The sequence below is a fragment of the Oryctolagus cuniculus genome, chromosome 1 (assembly GCF_051225735.1).
Source record: "Oryctolagus cuniculus isolate XC-2025 breed Fujian yellow rabbit chromosome 1, ASM5122573v1, whole genome shotgun sequence".
In the NCBI taxonomy this organism is placed as follows: domain Eukaryota; kingdom Metazoa; phylum Chordata; class Mammalia; order Lagomorpha; family Leporidae; genus Oryctolagus; species Oryctolagus cuniculus.
Window position 1 is genome coordinate 228563283 of NC_142867.1, and position 14617 is coordinate 228577899.

General features: G+C 49.9%; 1 protein-coding gene and 1 pseudogene across 2 annotated transcripts in view; one reads left to right on the forward strand and one right to left on the reverse strand.

The window, feature by feature from the left end:
- PSMB7 (proteasome 20S subunit beta 7) overlaps window positions 1–13141 on the reverse strand; it is a 67986-nt gene extending 54845 nt beyond the window's left edge. For both annotated transcript variants that reach the window (XM_051840570.3, XM_089302449.1), the window contains exons 1-4: window positions 13063–13141; window positions 12599–12692; window positions 12115–12212; window positions 10433–10573 (exon numbers count right to left, since the gene is read on the reverse strand). In XM_051840570.3, the coding sequence (XP_051696530.3) occupies window positions 10433–10573; window positions 12115–12212; window positions 12599–12692; window positions 13063–13124 (395 nt within the window). In that variant the 5' untranslated portion in view covers window positions 13125–13141. The remainder of the gene's footprint in view (window positions 1–10432; window positions 10574–12114; window positions 12213–12598; window positions 12693–13062) is intronic.
- LOC127489335 (uncharacterized protein C14orf119 homolog) lies at window positions 7233–7889 on the forward strand (annotated as a pseudogene).
- Window positions 13142–14617: the final 1476 nt, after the last annotated feature.

The window sequence follows — 14617 nt, forward strand, 5'->3', positions numbered from 1 at the left end:
AACTATCCCCACCACCAACTCAACAGGAAAACAGCTTGTGTGGAAACAGCTTTGCCTTTGAATACATCCACCAAATGATCATCACAGATACAAGCTCATGCTGAGTAGAAGAGAAAGCTTGGGGCCGGCACTGTGGCATAGCAGCTAAGGCCACCGTCTGCTGTGCCAGCATCCCATATGGGCGCCAGTTCAAGTCCCAGCTGCTCTACTTCTGATCCAGCTCTCTGCTATGGCCTGCGTAAGCAGAAGATGGCTCAAGACCTTGGGCCCCTTTACTGAGAGACTTAGAAGAAGCTCCTGCCTCCTGGCTTCAGATTGGTGCAGCTCTGGCCATCGCAGCCAACTGAGGAGTGAACCAGCGGATGGAAGACCTCTCTCTGTCTGCTTCTCCTTCTAACTCTTTCAAATAAATAAATAATTAATAAAAAAAAAGGGGGGGGGGAGCATTGCATCATTCAGAGAAGTGAAAAATAACTCCCTGGCAGCCTATAAAAGCCACTGCTACTGCCCACAGGACAAAGCTGCACTCCCTCAGGAACATCAACAATACATTTCCCACCTCATCCTGCTTCTGTTTAACTTACACATATTTTTCTTCTGGCCCCTTAACCTGGCTGTTTTTCCATTTCTATAGATTCCCTTCCCTGTATCTGGTTCCATTTTTGACCACTAGAATTACTATGCCAGGTAAACATGTAGGATTTGAAGTTCTCCACCATGAGCCTTTAGCTCTTTGGGGAGAAAACAGAAACTAACATGTATGTGCTAGATTTGCCAGATAATATCATCAGTGATGCTCAGGCAAAGGACCAAAGCCCTAACTTTAGACTGAGACAGCAACACATCAGGAAGCATTCCCAGCAAACACAATGGCCAAGTTCAGCATTTCCCTTGTCCCTTGACTGTCAAATTGTTCTAAGTATTTCAGAGAGAACCTCCTGCTAGTAAATGGAAAATTCAAGAACAGGAAAGGACTTTAGAAGCAGGCTAAAGGCTCAGGGGCAAGAACTGCCATCTGAGCCAGCAGCAGGGTCAAGAGCACAGCCCCGTGCTCTGGGAGGGGCAGCCAGAATCACCAGCCCCACGGCCCCACCAGTCCAGTGCCACTTCCTACACCAACTGCCTGTTGAGCACGGTATTTACGGAAACTTAAAAACAATCAGCCAGGGGCCAGCACTGTGGCGTAGCAGGTAAAGCTGTCGCCTGCAGTGTCGGCATCCCATATGGGCGCCAGTTCAAGTCCAGGCTGCTCCACTTCTGATCCAGTTCTATTATGGCCTGGGAAAGTAGTAGAAGATGGCCCAAGTCCTTGGGCCCCTACACCCACGTGGGAGACCCTGAAGAAGCTCCTGGCTCCTGGCTTCAGATCAGCACAGCTCTGGACTCTGCGGCCAACTGGGGAATGACCAGCAGATAAAAGACCTTTCTCTCTCTGCCTCTCCTTCTTTCTCTGTGTAACACTGACTTTCAAATAAATAAATAAATAAATAAAATCAGCCAGTTCTCCTCCAAGTTCACATATAATCTGCTCAATGCCTTTTATAGAATCCAAGAGGTTTTGGCATATTATTGAAATTGTTCACAACCAGTGCCGAAATTCTGCGTCTAGGGCCCTATTCCAAGAATATAACCAGACAAATTATACAGAAATAAAAGCCCAAGGATGTTCACTGCAGCACTCTTCATGAGGCTAAAATCTGCAAACAGCAGAGGGAGAAACAGCTAAATAAACTGATACCGTCCTACAACTACACAATCACTAAAAACCCAGGGCGAAGGCTGTGGTGCAGCGAGTTAAGCTGCCACCTCTGTTGTTAACACCCCACACTGCAGTGCCAGTCTGAGTCCTGTTTCTGATCCAGCTCCCTGCTGATGTGCCTGGGAAAGCAGCAGCAGATGGCCCATGTGACAGGAGTTCTGGGCTCCTGGCTTAGGCCTGGACCAGCCCTGGCCATTGTGGCCATTTGGGGAACAAACTAGTTGTTGAAAGATCCCTGTCTCTCTGTAGTTCTACATTCCAAGTAAGTAAGTAAATCTTTAAAATATATATGTATATTAATTTTCTCATGCATTACTGATAGGGACACAACTTAGTACAATCTTTCTCAAGGACAGTTTTGGCAAAGTGCTAAATGCATACCTTTGATCAAGGAATTTATTCTAGAATACAGCCTCAGGAATTAATTACACAAGCCCACACATGTTCAATATTTCAAACTATTCCTAGAATACCTTACTAATATCTTAGAAGATGCCTTAAAATGGGAAATTATCATTAATGTTCAGAAATGGGTTAAAGTGTAAAGCGTCTACAGAAGGAAATGCTAAGATATCACCAAAAATTATATTACTGATTAATGGTTCTTTTTAAATATTTATTTATTCATTTGAAAAGCAGAGTTATAGAGAGGTAGAGAGAGAGACAGACAGAGACAGAGAGGTCTTCCAACACTGGTTCACTCCCCACATGGCCACAAAAGCTGGAGCTGCACCAATCCAAAGCCAGGAGCCAGGAGCTTCTTAAGAGTTTTATTGAAAACGGAGCAGCTGGCACTCGAACAAGCGTCCATGTGAGATGCGGGCACTGCAGGCAGCAGCTTTACCCACTTAGTCGCCTCGCCGGCCCCCTGATCAATGGTTCTTAAACTTTCCTGGGTCGCAGGCCCTTCACATGAGAACTGTGCACCCCTAGGGGTTAGCACCATGGCACAGTGAATTAAGCTGCCACTTGCGATGCTGGCATCCCACACCAGAGCACCAGTCCAAACACCGGCTCCTCCACTTCCTATTCAGTTGCCTGCTAATGCACTAGAAAGGCAGTGTTAGATGGTGCAAGGGACTGGGTCCCTGTACCCACGGAGCAAACAAGGATGGGGCTCCTGGCTCCTGGCTCCTGTCTGCAGCCTGGCCCAGACTGCACTGTTGCCGTCATTCAGGGAGTAAAGCAGCAAATAAAGATTCTTTGTCTGACTCTCCCCCTCTCCTTCTGCCTTTCAAATAAATAAACCTTTTAAAAACTAACTATAGACCCCTTCCTCTGTAACAAGGGTATATAACAAAATCTGTTCCTGTGTCAGGAGGCTACAGGTCACTAGAACTCCTCCATGGGCTTGAAAGAAAAGCTCAATTCTTTCATTTTTTTAAAGATTTATTTCTGGGGCCAGAGCTGTGGTGTAGTGGGCTGAGCCTCCACCTGCAGTGCCATGGAGCTAGTTCGTGTCCCAGCTGCTCCTCTTCTGATCCGGCTCTCTGCTACAGCCTAGGAAAGCAGTAGAAGATGGCCCAAGTGCTGAGGCCCCTGTACCCGCATGGGAGACTAGAAGAAGCTCCTGGCTCCTGGCTTCAGATCGGCACAGCTCTGAAAGGAAGACCTTTCACTCTGTTTCTCCCTCTGTCTGTAGCTCTACTTCTCAAATAAATAAATAAAATCTTAAAAAATAATAAAGATTTATTTACCTGAAAGGCAGAGTTACAGAGAAAGACAAAGACAGAGAGAGAAAGGTCTTCCATCTACTGGTTGACTCCCCAAATGGCCACAACAGCTGAAGCTAGGCCAATCTGAAGCCAGGAGTCAAGAACTTCTTCTAAGTCTTCTATGTGGGTGCAGGGTCCCTGGGCCATCTTCCACTGCCTTCCCAAGAGCATTAGCAGGGAGCTCAATAGTAAGTAGAGGGGCCAGTGCTGTGGCGTAGGGGGTAAGGCCACCCCCTGCAGTGCTGGCATCTCATGTGGGCACCAGTTTGAGTCCCGGCTGCTCCACTTCCATCCCAGCTCTCTGCTATGGCCTGGGAAAGCAGTAGAAGATGGCCCAAGTCCTTGGGCCCCCACACCTGCATGGGAGACCCAGAAGAAGCTCCTGGCTCCAAGCTTTGGATCGGCTCAGCTCTGGCCACTGTGGCCATCTGGGGAGTGAACCAGCGGATAGAAGATCTCTCTCTCTCTCTGCCTCTCCTTCTCTCCCTGTGTAATTCTGACTTTCAAATAAATAAATAAATCTTAAAAAAAAAGTAAGTGGAACAGCCAGTCCCAAACAGGGACTCATACGGAATGCCAGTGCCATAGGCAGCGGCTTTACCCACTACTCCACAGCACCAGGCCCCTAGCTCTTGATTCTGAACTCTTGTACTGACAGGAACAAAATGCACAATGCACTATCATGTGACCAGGGCAAGCTATAAAACAGCACAAATGGTAGCATTCCAATCTTGTAAATGCACAAATAAAAAGAATACGGGGACAGCATTAAAAGTCTACAGCATCAATCAGTTTCAATGATTTTCAAGCTGTGTATTAGGCACTGTGATAAACCACTTTTCTTTATCCCATTCCTCCACAGTCACAGAGAAACTATTACCCTTCTTTTTAACCAAAAAAGCAACTGTAGTTAAGAAAGATGACTGAGGGCCAGTGCCACAGCTTACTAGGCTAATCCTCCGCCGTGCGGTGCCGCACACCGGGTTCTAGTCCCAGTCGGAGCGCCGGATTCTGTCACGGTTGCCCCTCTTCCAGGCCAGCTCTCTGCTGTGGCCAGGGAGTGCAGTGGAGGATGGCCCAAGTGCTTGGGCCCTGCACCCCATGGGAGACCAGGAGAAGTACCTGGCTCCTGCCATCGGATCAGCGCGGTGCGCTGGCCGCAGCGGTCATTGGAGGGTGAACCAATGGCAAAAGGAAGACCTTTCTCTCTGTCTCTCTCTCACTGTCCACTCTGCCTGTCAAAAAAAAAAAAAAAAAAAAAAGAAAGAAAGAAAGATGAGTGAACCACCCAAAGCCACACAGCTGTCAGCACTGTAGATGGGACTTGAATCAAATCCTCACCTCTCTTTCCTTATACTACTCTGATTCATGTTATATAACTCACCTAAAATGTCAGCAGACATAATAAATAACTACAACTATTCTGGTTTAAATTTTTAAATGTTCCTCTCAAAACAAATAAAATTTAACTTACAAATTAAGCTAAACTAAAAATGAATAAACTTGGAAAAAATAGAATTTAGAACTTCTAAAACATTCCAAAGTCATTAACAGAAACATATGACTATTTTGCTAAAAGTTTTAAACATTGGAAGCAATCTTGAAAAACTGTATTCTATTTGCAATTATCCAAATTTAAAAACTGCTTACTACGTAATGCACCAAACAGGCCACCAGAGGGAGCTTTATATTTGAAATTAAAATGCACAACTTAAGAAATTTTTTTTTATGATTTATTTATTTACTTGAGAGACAGAGTTACAGACAAAGGAAGGGACAGGGAGAGAGAAAAAGACAGAGAGGTCTACAATCCACTGGTTCATTCCCGAAATGACCACAATGGCTGGAGCTGGGCCAATCCAAAGTCAGAAGCCAGGAGCTTCTGGGTCTCCCACTTTGGTGCAGGGGCCCAAGAGCTTGGGCCATTTTCTACTGCTTTCCCAGGCCATCTGTAGGGAGCTGGATCAGAAGAGGAGCAACTAGGAAACGAACCAGTACCCAAAAGGGATGCCCGCAGAGCAGGCGAATGCTTACCTACTACTTTTTTTTCAAGATTTATTTATTTGAATGTCAGTTACACAGAGAGAGGAGAGGCAGAGAGAGAGAGGTCTTCCACCCACTGGTTCACTCCCCAGTTGGCCACAACAGCCGGAGTTGCGCCAATCCAAAGCCAGGAGCCAGGAGCTTCTTCAAGGTCTCCCATATGGGCACAGGGGCCCAAGGTCTTGGGCCATCTTCTATTGCTTTCCCAGGCCATAGCAGAGAGGTGGATTGGAAGTGGATAAAACGGGACTCGAACCAGCACCCATATGGGATGCCAGCACTGCAGGCGGCAGCTTTACCTGCTGTGCCACAGCACTGGCCCCTTTCAGAAATCTTAAAAGGCTGAGCCGGCGCCGTGGCTCAATAGGCTAATCCTCCACCTTGCGGCGCCGGCACACCGGGTTCTAGTCCCGGTTGGGGCGCCGGATTCTGTCCCGGTTGCCCCTCTTCCAGGCCAGCTCTCTGCTATGGCCAGGGAGTGCAGTGGAGGATGGCCCAGGTGCTTGGGCCCTGCACCCCATGGGAGACCAGGAAAAGCACCTGGATCCTGGCTCCTGCCATCGGATCAGCGCGGTGCGCCGGCTGCAGCGGCGGCCATTGGAGGGTGAACCAACGGCAAAGGAAGACCTTTCTCTCTCTGTCTGTCTCTCTCACTGTCCACTCTGCCTGTCAAAAAAAAAAAAAAAAAAAGAAAGAAATCTTAAAAGGTGTGCTTTGGGTGGCGCCACAGCTCACTAGGCTAATCCTCCACCCGCGGCGCCGGCACACCGGGTTCTAGTCCTGGTCAGGGCGCCGGATTCTGTCCCAGTTGCCTCTCTTCCCAGTTGCCCCTCTTCCAGGCCAGCTCTCTGCTGTGGCCAGGGAGTTCAGTAAAGGATGGCCCAAGTCCTTGGGCCCTGCACCCACATGGGAGACCAGGAGAAGCACCTGGCTCCTGGCTTCAGATCAGTGCGGTGCGGCGGCCATTGGAGGGTGAACCAACGGCAAAAGGAAGACCTTTCTCTCTGTCTCTCTCCCTCTCACTGTCCACTCTGCCTGTCAAAAAAAACAAAAACAAAAACACACAGTGTGGAAGCCAGTGCTGTGGCATAGCGGGGAAAGCCACTACCTGCAATGCAGACGTCCCATATGGGCACCAGTTCGAGCCCCAGGGGCCCACTTCTGATCCATCTCCTTGCTGCTAGGAAAGCAGCAGCAGATGGCCCAAGCCCTTGGACCTCTGCACCCACATGGAAGGCCTGGAAGAAGCTCCTGGCTTCAGTCTGGCCCAGCCTCGGAGGCTGCTGCAGCCATCTGGGGAGTGAACCAGTAGATGGAAGCTCTCTATCCCTCCCTACCTCCCTGTAACACTGCCTTAATAAATAAATCTATTAAAATACCTTCTGTGTGGGATGCCTGCATCCCCTATCACAGTGCCTGCTCCACTCCCAACTCCAGTTTCCTGCTAATGCATACTCTGGGAGGCAGTAGGTGGTGGATCAAGCAGCTAGATCACCACCACCCATCACCACCATATAGATCTGGTCTGAGTTCCTGGCTTCCAGAAATTTGGGGGGTGAACCAGTGGATGGGAAGTCAGTCTGTCTGCCAGTCTCCCCCCTCTCTTTTCCCCTTCCAATTTATAATACCACCACTTTCCTTTGCTTTCTATTCATGTTCTCCATTAATTCTCACAATAACCCCTAGGTTATTCTCACAATAACCCCTAGGGACAAGTATCCTGAGATCCATTCCATATATCAAGAAAGAGGGGATTTAGGTTTTCAGGAAACATGGAAGCCGCAGCAGTAGCCAGCGTCTAGGGACTCGTGTGACAATGTCCGGGGACCCTTTGAGAGGAAAGGGAGGATGCCACTATCCTCCCCTTCTCCCTTGCCCTCAGTCCCAGATGGCATCACTGGCTCTTCCCCTCCCCCAGTGCCTCACTTCACTTCCCAGGAGAGGAAGTGTACTCTTCACTGGTCTGCCAGTTGGTCAGCTCCCCAGCGTGCACGTTTCCTGCAGGACCTCGCAGCGAAGGCAGTGCCAGGAAAATCACAGCCACTGCTCGATGGTCTGGAGCAGCTCGGGGCAAACCACCCCCTGGTGTCTTTGAGCGCCAGCTGCATCTTCGGGATCAGTGGTTCCAAGGAGGGGCTGAGCGGGAATGCAATCAATCTACAGGCAGCTGCAGGTCGGCGAGCCAGACTTCGTGGCAAAGTTCTACCAAGCAATGGCTGCTACCGTTGGAAAGGACTGATGAGCATCCAGACCAAAGACGACCACAGCTAATGGGGGCCGGGGCTATGACTGCACAGTGAGAATTCAAGTTCATCACTTAAAGGTCTGGGGGTGGTAACCCCATGAGCTGAATGCACCTTTCTGACCAGCACAGGCCTGCTTATTTCAACACGGACACGGCAGCCTGGACTCTGAGTGTAACTGTATCCGTCTAAGCAAATCCAGATCATGTCTGTCTCATGCTTAGCTTCCTTCCAAGAGATGTCAAACCCTTAAGAATTTGATGGCTTCTTTTGCAACAATAACCGAAAGGAATCTATGTGTTACAACTCAAAGCCTACTGCTGCCCTTGGGAACGGGCTAAAACCTGCCTTCCCCAGACAGAGGAGACAATGATACGAGGTCACTCAAGTATTTCTATGGTCCAGCTGGATTCAGACGGCTCGTTTTACCACCCTTACCAGACTAGCATAACTATGTGACATCCTAACCACTAGCTTTCTCAGTGAAGACTCAATAAAATTATGGACAAATCAACAGAGGGAGACAATTACTCCCTCCTCTCCACTGTGTGTAGTTGCATCCAAATACTAATGACCTTTGTCTAAAGCACAGATGATATCCTCGGAGCTGGCAGTAGGTGTTCCTATTCTGTAAGTCTGCCATACAACAATGTGAAGACTGACACTCTCTATAAGTAAACAGTTTATTTTTTGTACCAAAATAAAAAGTGGATCTTCACATCCATAAAAAAAAGAAAAAGAAAATAAATAAATAAAGGAAGAATTTGTCAAACGCAAAGCAAGTCCCAAAAGGAGATGCCAGTAGTGCAACCCAAAACTAAACACGCAGGCTACTTCCACTGTAATACTGTCTATATACTGTATGTATACTATATATATATGTGTGTGTGTGTGTGTGTGTGTGTGGCAGAGACTATAATACTGTCTCTATCACAAGGCACAAATGAGAAAATGGTCTTCAAATGTGAAAATATCCCCGAGTCTTATATAACCATTATGCAACGACAGGACTAAATGAAAAAGAGAGAGAAACCTACTAACATCAACTGTCTGTGGGAGTCAGCAGAGAATAAGGCAAGCTACTATACCTCTTACAGCCACGATTTGCTCATTTATAAACAGAAGTGGATACTAGTCCTCCTCGCAAAGTTAAAAGGATAAAACTGGATCACGCATAAAGCACTTGAGCACAGGGCCAAAGCAAGTATGTAATTTAATAAAGGTTGGTTACCATTAATATCATATCCACTTACAGCTACCTACAAGTATCACTTTTCATTCCTTATTATTTTGCCCCTAAAAGAGAGAGAAAAGCCAATCATCTGGAGGCAGAAGCTATAGCATAGTGAGTAAAGCCACCGCCTGCAGTGCCAGCATCCCATATGGTTGCCAATTCAAGTCCCGGCTACTCCACTTCCAATTCAGCTCCCTGCTGATAGCCTGGGAAACAGTGGAAGATGGCCCAAGTGCTTGGGCCCCTGCATCCACGTGGGAGACCTGGAAGAAGCTCTTGGCTCCTGGCTTCAGATTGGACCAGCTCTGGCCATTGTGGCCATTTGGGGAGTGAAGCAGTGGATAGAAAACCTCTCTCTCTCTCTCTCCCTCTCTCTGCCTCTGCCTCTCAAATAAATTAAAAAAAAAAAAATCATTTGGGTTTGTGTTGGGGAAGGGTGAGAGCTCAGAAGACAAACTCAAAGGTTCCTTCATTCCTATTTTCTTACTATGAACAAAAGTTTCTCTTTTCCATTAATGTCTCTGTGCTTCACAAAATAATTGGTCACATGTAATTCTTATATTGAAGAAAATTAAGCCCCCAAAATTCAAAAGCACTATCAAACACCTTATGAAATTAACGGGCTGGCATCGTGGTTTAGTCAGTTAAACCGCCCTTGTGGCAGGTGCCACAGCTCACTAGACTAATTCTCTGCCTGTGGCACCAGCACCCCAGGTTCTAGTCCCGGTCGGGGAGCCGCATTCTGTCCCGGTTGCTCCTCTTCCAGTCCAGTTTTCTGCTGTGGCCAGGGAGTGCAGTGGAGGATGGCCCAAGTGCTTGGGCCCTGCACCCGCATGGGAGACCAGGAGGAAGCACCTGGCTCCTGGCTTCAGATCGGCACAGTGCATCGGCCGTAGCGGCCATTTGGGGGGGTGAACCAACGGAAGGAAGACCTTTCTCTGTCTCTCTCTCTGTCTAACTCTGCCTGTCAAAAATAAATAAACCGTCCTTGTGACACTGGCATCCTCTATCAGCGTGGTGGTTTGAGTCCCAGCCACTCCGCTGTGATCCAGCTTTCTGGTAATGCAACTGAGAAGGCAATGGATGAGGGCCCAATTGTTTGGGCCCCTGTCACCACTATGGGAGACCGGGATGGAATTCCTGACTTCTGCCTTTGTCCTCGCCCAGAAGCCATTTGGGGACTGAATCAGAAGACAGAAAATCTATCTTTCTCTCTACCTCCCCCTAAACTCTCCATTGCTCTGCCTTCCAAATTGGAAAAAAAAAAAAAAAAAAAAACCACTTATGAAATTACAACAGATTTTAATAACGATTGATTTTTGGAATAAAACGCTTACTTCTGAATGCTTTTTCCCTAGCGTCCAGGCTTTCCTTGGCTGAAAATCTAACGAATCTAACAGATGAAAAGATGCCCGGATGTCCTCCTGCGGAGCCTCACCTGAAAAGCATTTGCTTCAGCATCCGATTGGCCGTCACAACTCTGGGAAGGCGGCCAGTGGACAGGGAGTGGAGCTCCAAGTTGGAAGAGATGAGCTGAGTTGTCATGTCCGTGTCTGCAGCTGTCCCAGCACCACAACAACTGAAAAACACGATGAAAACCGTCACTGACGTTCAATTACCGGAGGGCTCAACTGCAGCAGTGCTTCCAGGACAACTTCCACAAAGTTCAGGTACACAGGGAGATGTCTGGGGTACGTCTGCACTGTAACTGCTCTAACCAATCTCAGAGAGGAAGTGGAGAATGCACATCTAATCACATGCAAATATATTCTCTGTGGCCTAGAGGAACACTTCCATCTACTGGTTTCTGTGCCTCTAACAGTGCTTTGCATTTTGCCAATCCTACAAACGCATACAAGTTACACAAAAGAATGTAACATGTTAGACATCTTGCAATTTAACATCTGCCAAGTGTTTACTACCGGGTACCAGTCTTACAAGCAGCACTGGCAATGAAGAAAACAGCACAGTCTGGGGCTGGATTTCAAAGCCGAGTCGGGGAGACACAGGCAGGCAGAGACTGATACACCACACATGACATCACATCAGCCCAGTTACAACATGCCATGGAAAGAAAAGGTCTCCAGGAGCTGGCCTGCACTTGCTAGCAGAGAGGCAGGAAGGGTGCTTCTAAGCAGAGAGGGGGACACCAGCAGTGAAAGAGCGGGGAGACGAGGGGAGCGAGACGGGAACACAGACAGTCCCAGTGTAACTGCAGCGCGGCGCGCGGGCAGCTGACGAGGCCCAAAGGCAAGCTCCTCCTGAGGCTCTGTGAGGCCTTCAGTCGCACACTACAAAATTCTGATTGATCCTGACGTACTGAGGAAATGTGAGGTCTCTCAAAAAGTTTTTCTAGAGAAAAGAGACATAATCAGGTACAAGTTTTACTAAAACCCAGTGCGGCAGAAGTGTGAATAAGACCCCTGGAAAACAGACCAAAGGCAAAGAAGCGGACGACCTGACCACCGCGATGGCCCAGCTGGGAGAGAAGCTGCTGCGCCAAGGCTCGGTGGCGGCAAGAGGAGGGAATGGGGGCAAGAGGCATGACGCGCGCCGGTGCTGTGGCCCGGCCGGTCAGCTGCCACCTGCAACACCACCACCCAAATGGCCGCTGACCCGAGTCCCGGCTGCTCCATTTCTGATCCAGGTCCCCACGAATAGAATACGCCTGGGAAAGCAGAGAACCATGGCCCAAGTGCTTGGGCCCCCGCACCCACACGGGAAACTCAGATGCAGTTCCAGGCTCCTGGCTTTGCCCTGGCCCGGCCCTGACCACTGTGGGCATTTGAGGACTGAACCAGTGGATGGAGATCTCTCTCTCTCTCTCTCTCTGGGCATTTGAGGACTGAACCAGTGGATGGAGATCTCTCTCTCTCTCTCTTTGTAACTCTGCCTTTCAAATAAACCGTAAGAGAGAGACAGAAACACAGACACCGGGGAGGCAGATGACAGAGGCTGCAGCGAGGAGAGCCGTGAGAACTAGCTTGGGCAGCAGGTGGCCTGAAACGCCACTGAAGGGAGAGAAGACACGGGCTGAGGAACAGGTTCTGCAGAAAACCACGGGCAGTTCCATGCTACGGCCGACATGCTGCAAAGACTACTCAGACCAGCAATACTTACTAAATATTAGGAGATATGAAGTGTATTTTTGAGCAGTTCTTGTCAGCAACCACCATCCCTTCGGTGGCCCTTGTGTCTGCTCCAAGAACTATGCCATCCTATCACAAAGGGAAAGGCGTGTTAACAGTCTGACAAACGGAAACCACAGCTCTCTATTCAGTGTCTGTCAAACCCTGCTCCCCCGATCCCAGCCTCCCAGCCAGGATCCCTACCCTAAACACCCGACCACGCTTCCCGAACTCAAAAAAGCCTGCTCTACTGGCTGCGGAGCAGGTGCTGAGAACACGCACTCCCGCTTTCAAATCACAGCACTCCTCCGGAAGAACAGACGCATGGAGACGCGGAAGTATTTCCATCGGCCCCCTCCGCGGGAAACCCGCCGCCCTTCCAGACTGACTCCGGGAGCTGGCGGAGCGCGGCGGCCCGGTGCCCGGTGCCCGGCCGCCAGCTCCCGCCCTGCCGCCCCTTTTCTGTCCCGGCTCACCTTGTACACCACGCCCGCGATGGTCGTGCCGGTTTTCCGGGCCTTTGGAAGCTTGTACCCCTTCTTTGCGAAGTCGGCTTCCAAGACAGCATTCCTGAGAGCAAACGAGAGCACAGAGCGTCGCGGACGGGCACCGCGCCGCAAGCACGCGCAAGGCTCCCACCCCCGGCGCTACCGTCTCGTTTCCCTACACGGAGAGCCCGACAGAGGGGCCGCGACTCGCCTAAGGCGACGAAGCGGGACGATGTCCAGGCGAGCTGGGAGGGTGGAAGGGCAGACCCAGCCTCTCCGGAGAAACCCAAGCGCAGGCCCCGATTCCCCTGAGTCACACGAGCCAGGCCGCAGGCCGCCGGCCTCGCCATTCACTCCTCTCTCAGACTTCCCGCATCGGGTCGCGGCCCAGCTCCGACCCCGGCACCGCACGGCCACTCCCGCCCCGAACATAGTCCCGCACATGGCCGCACCTGCGACAGTTTTCAAAAGAGAAGCCTCCAACCGGTGGCTCATACACCGACACAGCCGCCATCTTCCCAAGAAAGTACTTCCGGGCCGGGGGCGGGAGCACAGGAAAAGAGAGCAGCACTTCCGGCGCCGCCGGCGCCATAAAACCAAAGGGGCGGGGCAAAGGCCCTACTGGAACGATAGAGCTTCCAGTTGCAGGTTCCTAGAGCGGTCAGGCGCGCCTTTGCGCATATCGCCCCAAGTGGTCAGGAGGAGAAACTGCCTCCAACAGCAAGAACAGGACTTGTCCAAGGTAGGGGCATCAGCGACCAGGTCTCGAGTGGTCGGAACAGAGCTTTCACTCAGCTCGGAAACAGACACAGCCGAGTCCCAGGCACAGCCTCACCGTCTCCTTGCACCCAACAAGTCCTTCCCACTCTCTGAATCCGCTTCCTCCACTAACAAATGGGGATCATGCTTACCTCAAAGGCTGCTGTGAAAACCCAATGAGCACACTCATCACATATCAGTCATCATGGAGGTGCAAGCGACAACCACAATGACACGCTACTTCCCACCCAGTAGGAAGGCTACAGTCAAAAATGCAGAAGACCCCAAGTGTCGGTGGGAATTGGAGTCCTCGTGGGAGCCTGGGGGGATATGTCTGCTCCGAAAATCCATGTGGAGTCCCCCGAAAAGCGCCAGCCTCGTGGATGGGTACCGAGCGGACTGAACACCTGCTCGCCAGCTCAACGCGCATGGGCACAGCGGCCTGATTGACCACAGCCAAATATGGAAACAACCGGCAGGCCCAGCAGCTGATGAGTGGCCAAACGGGACATGACATGCTCGTGCAGTGAGGTGTTACTTAGCCATCAAAGTGGACAAGACCCAGATACATGCTGCAACAGAAAGGCGCCCTGGAGACGTCAGGCCAAGGCAAGGAAGCAGCACACAAGGCCGTGTGTTGTGTGACTGCATTTGTAAGTGTGTTGAATCGGCAAACACATCGACATGGACCGATCAGCGGTTCGCTAGGAGCTGGGGCAGGGGAGAGGTAAGTGTTTCACAGGTACAGAGTTTTGGGGGTTATTTCCTGGAATTTGACCGTGGTAATTATTGCACAACATGATAAATATATAAAAAACCATTGCTTGCATGCTTTAAAATGGTTAAAATGATGAATTTTATGTGAAAACTATCTCAGTCTTAAAAAGGTACTGAAGTATTGAACATCGCTCAGGGAAAACACCCATCCTGGCACGTAGCATACTTCCCAGAAGTAGCTGTCACTGTCTGCATTTCATCCTGCCAACAACCCTAAGAGGTCGCTCTGGAATTCATCTCATTGTATGAAGGAATCAAAGCAGCTTGCACAAGGTAGCCTACTCCCTCGACAAGTACCTGAGCCCCTGCTGTGTCAGGCATGGTTCCGGGTGGGAATGAACCAATGAATGAGTGAATGGCACCCCAAGTGCCTAGAGCCATGCCTTCCCAACGCTGCGTTCGATAACCAGCTGTCATGGTTGGATCCCCCTTCTCCATTTTCTGGGTCCTGTCTGTGCAATGAAGTCCCCA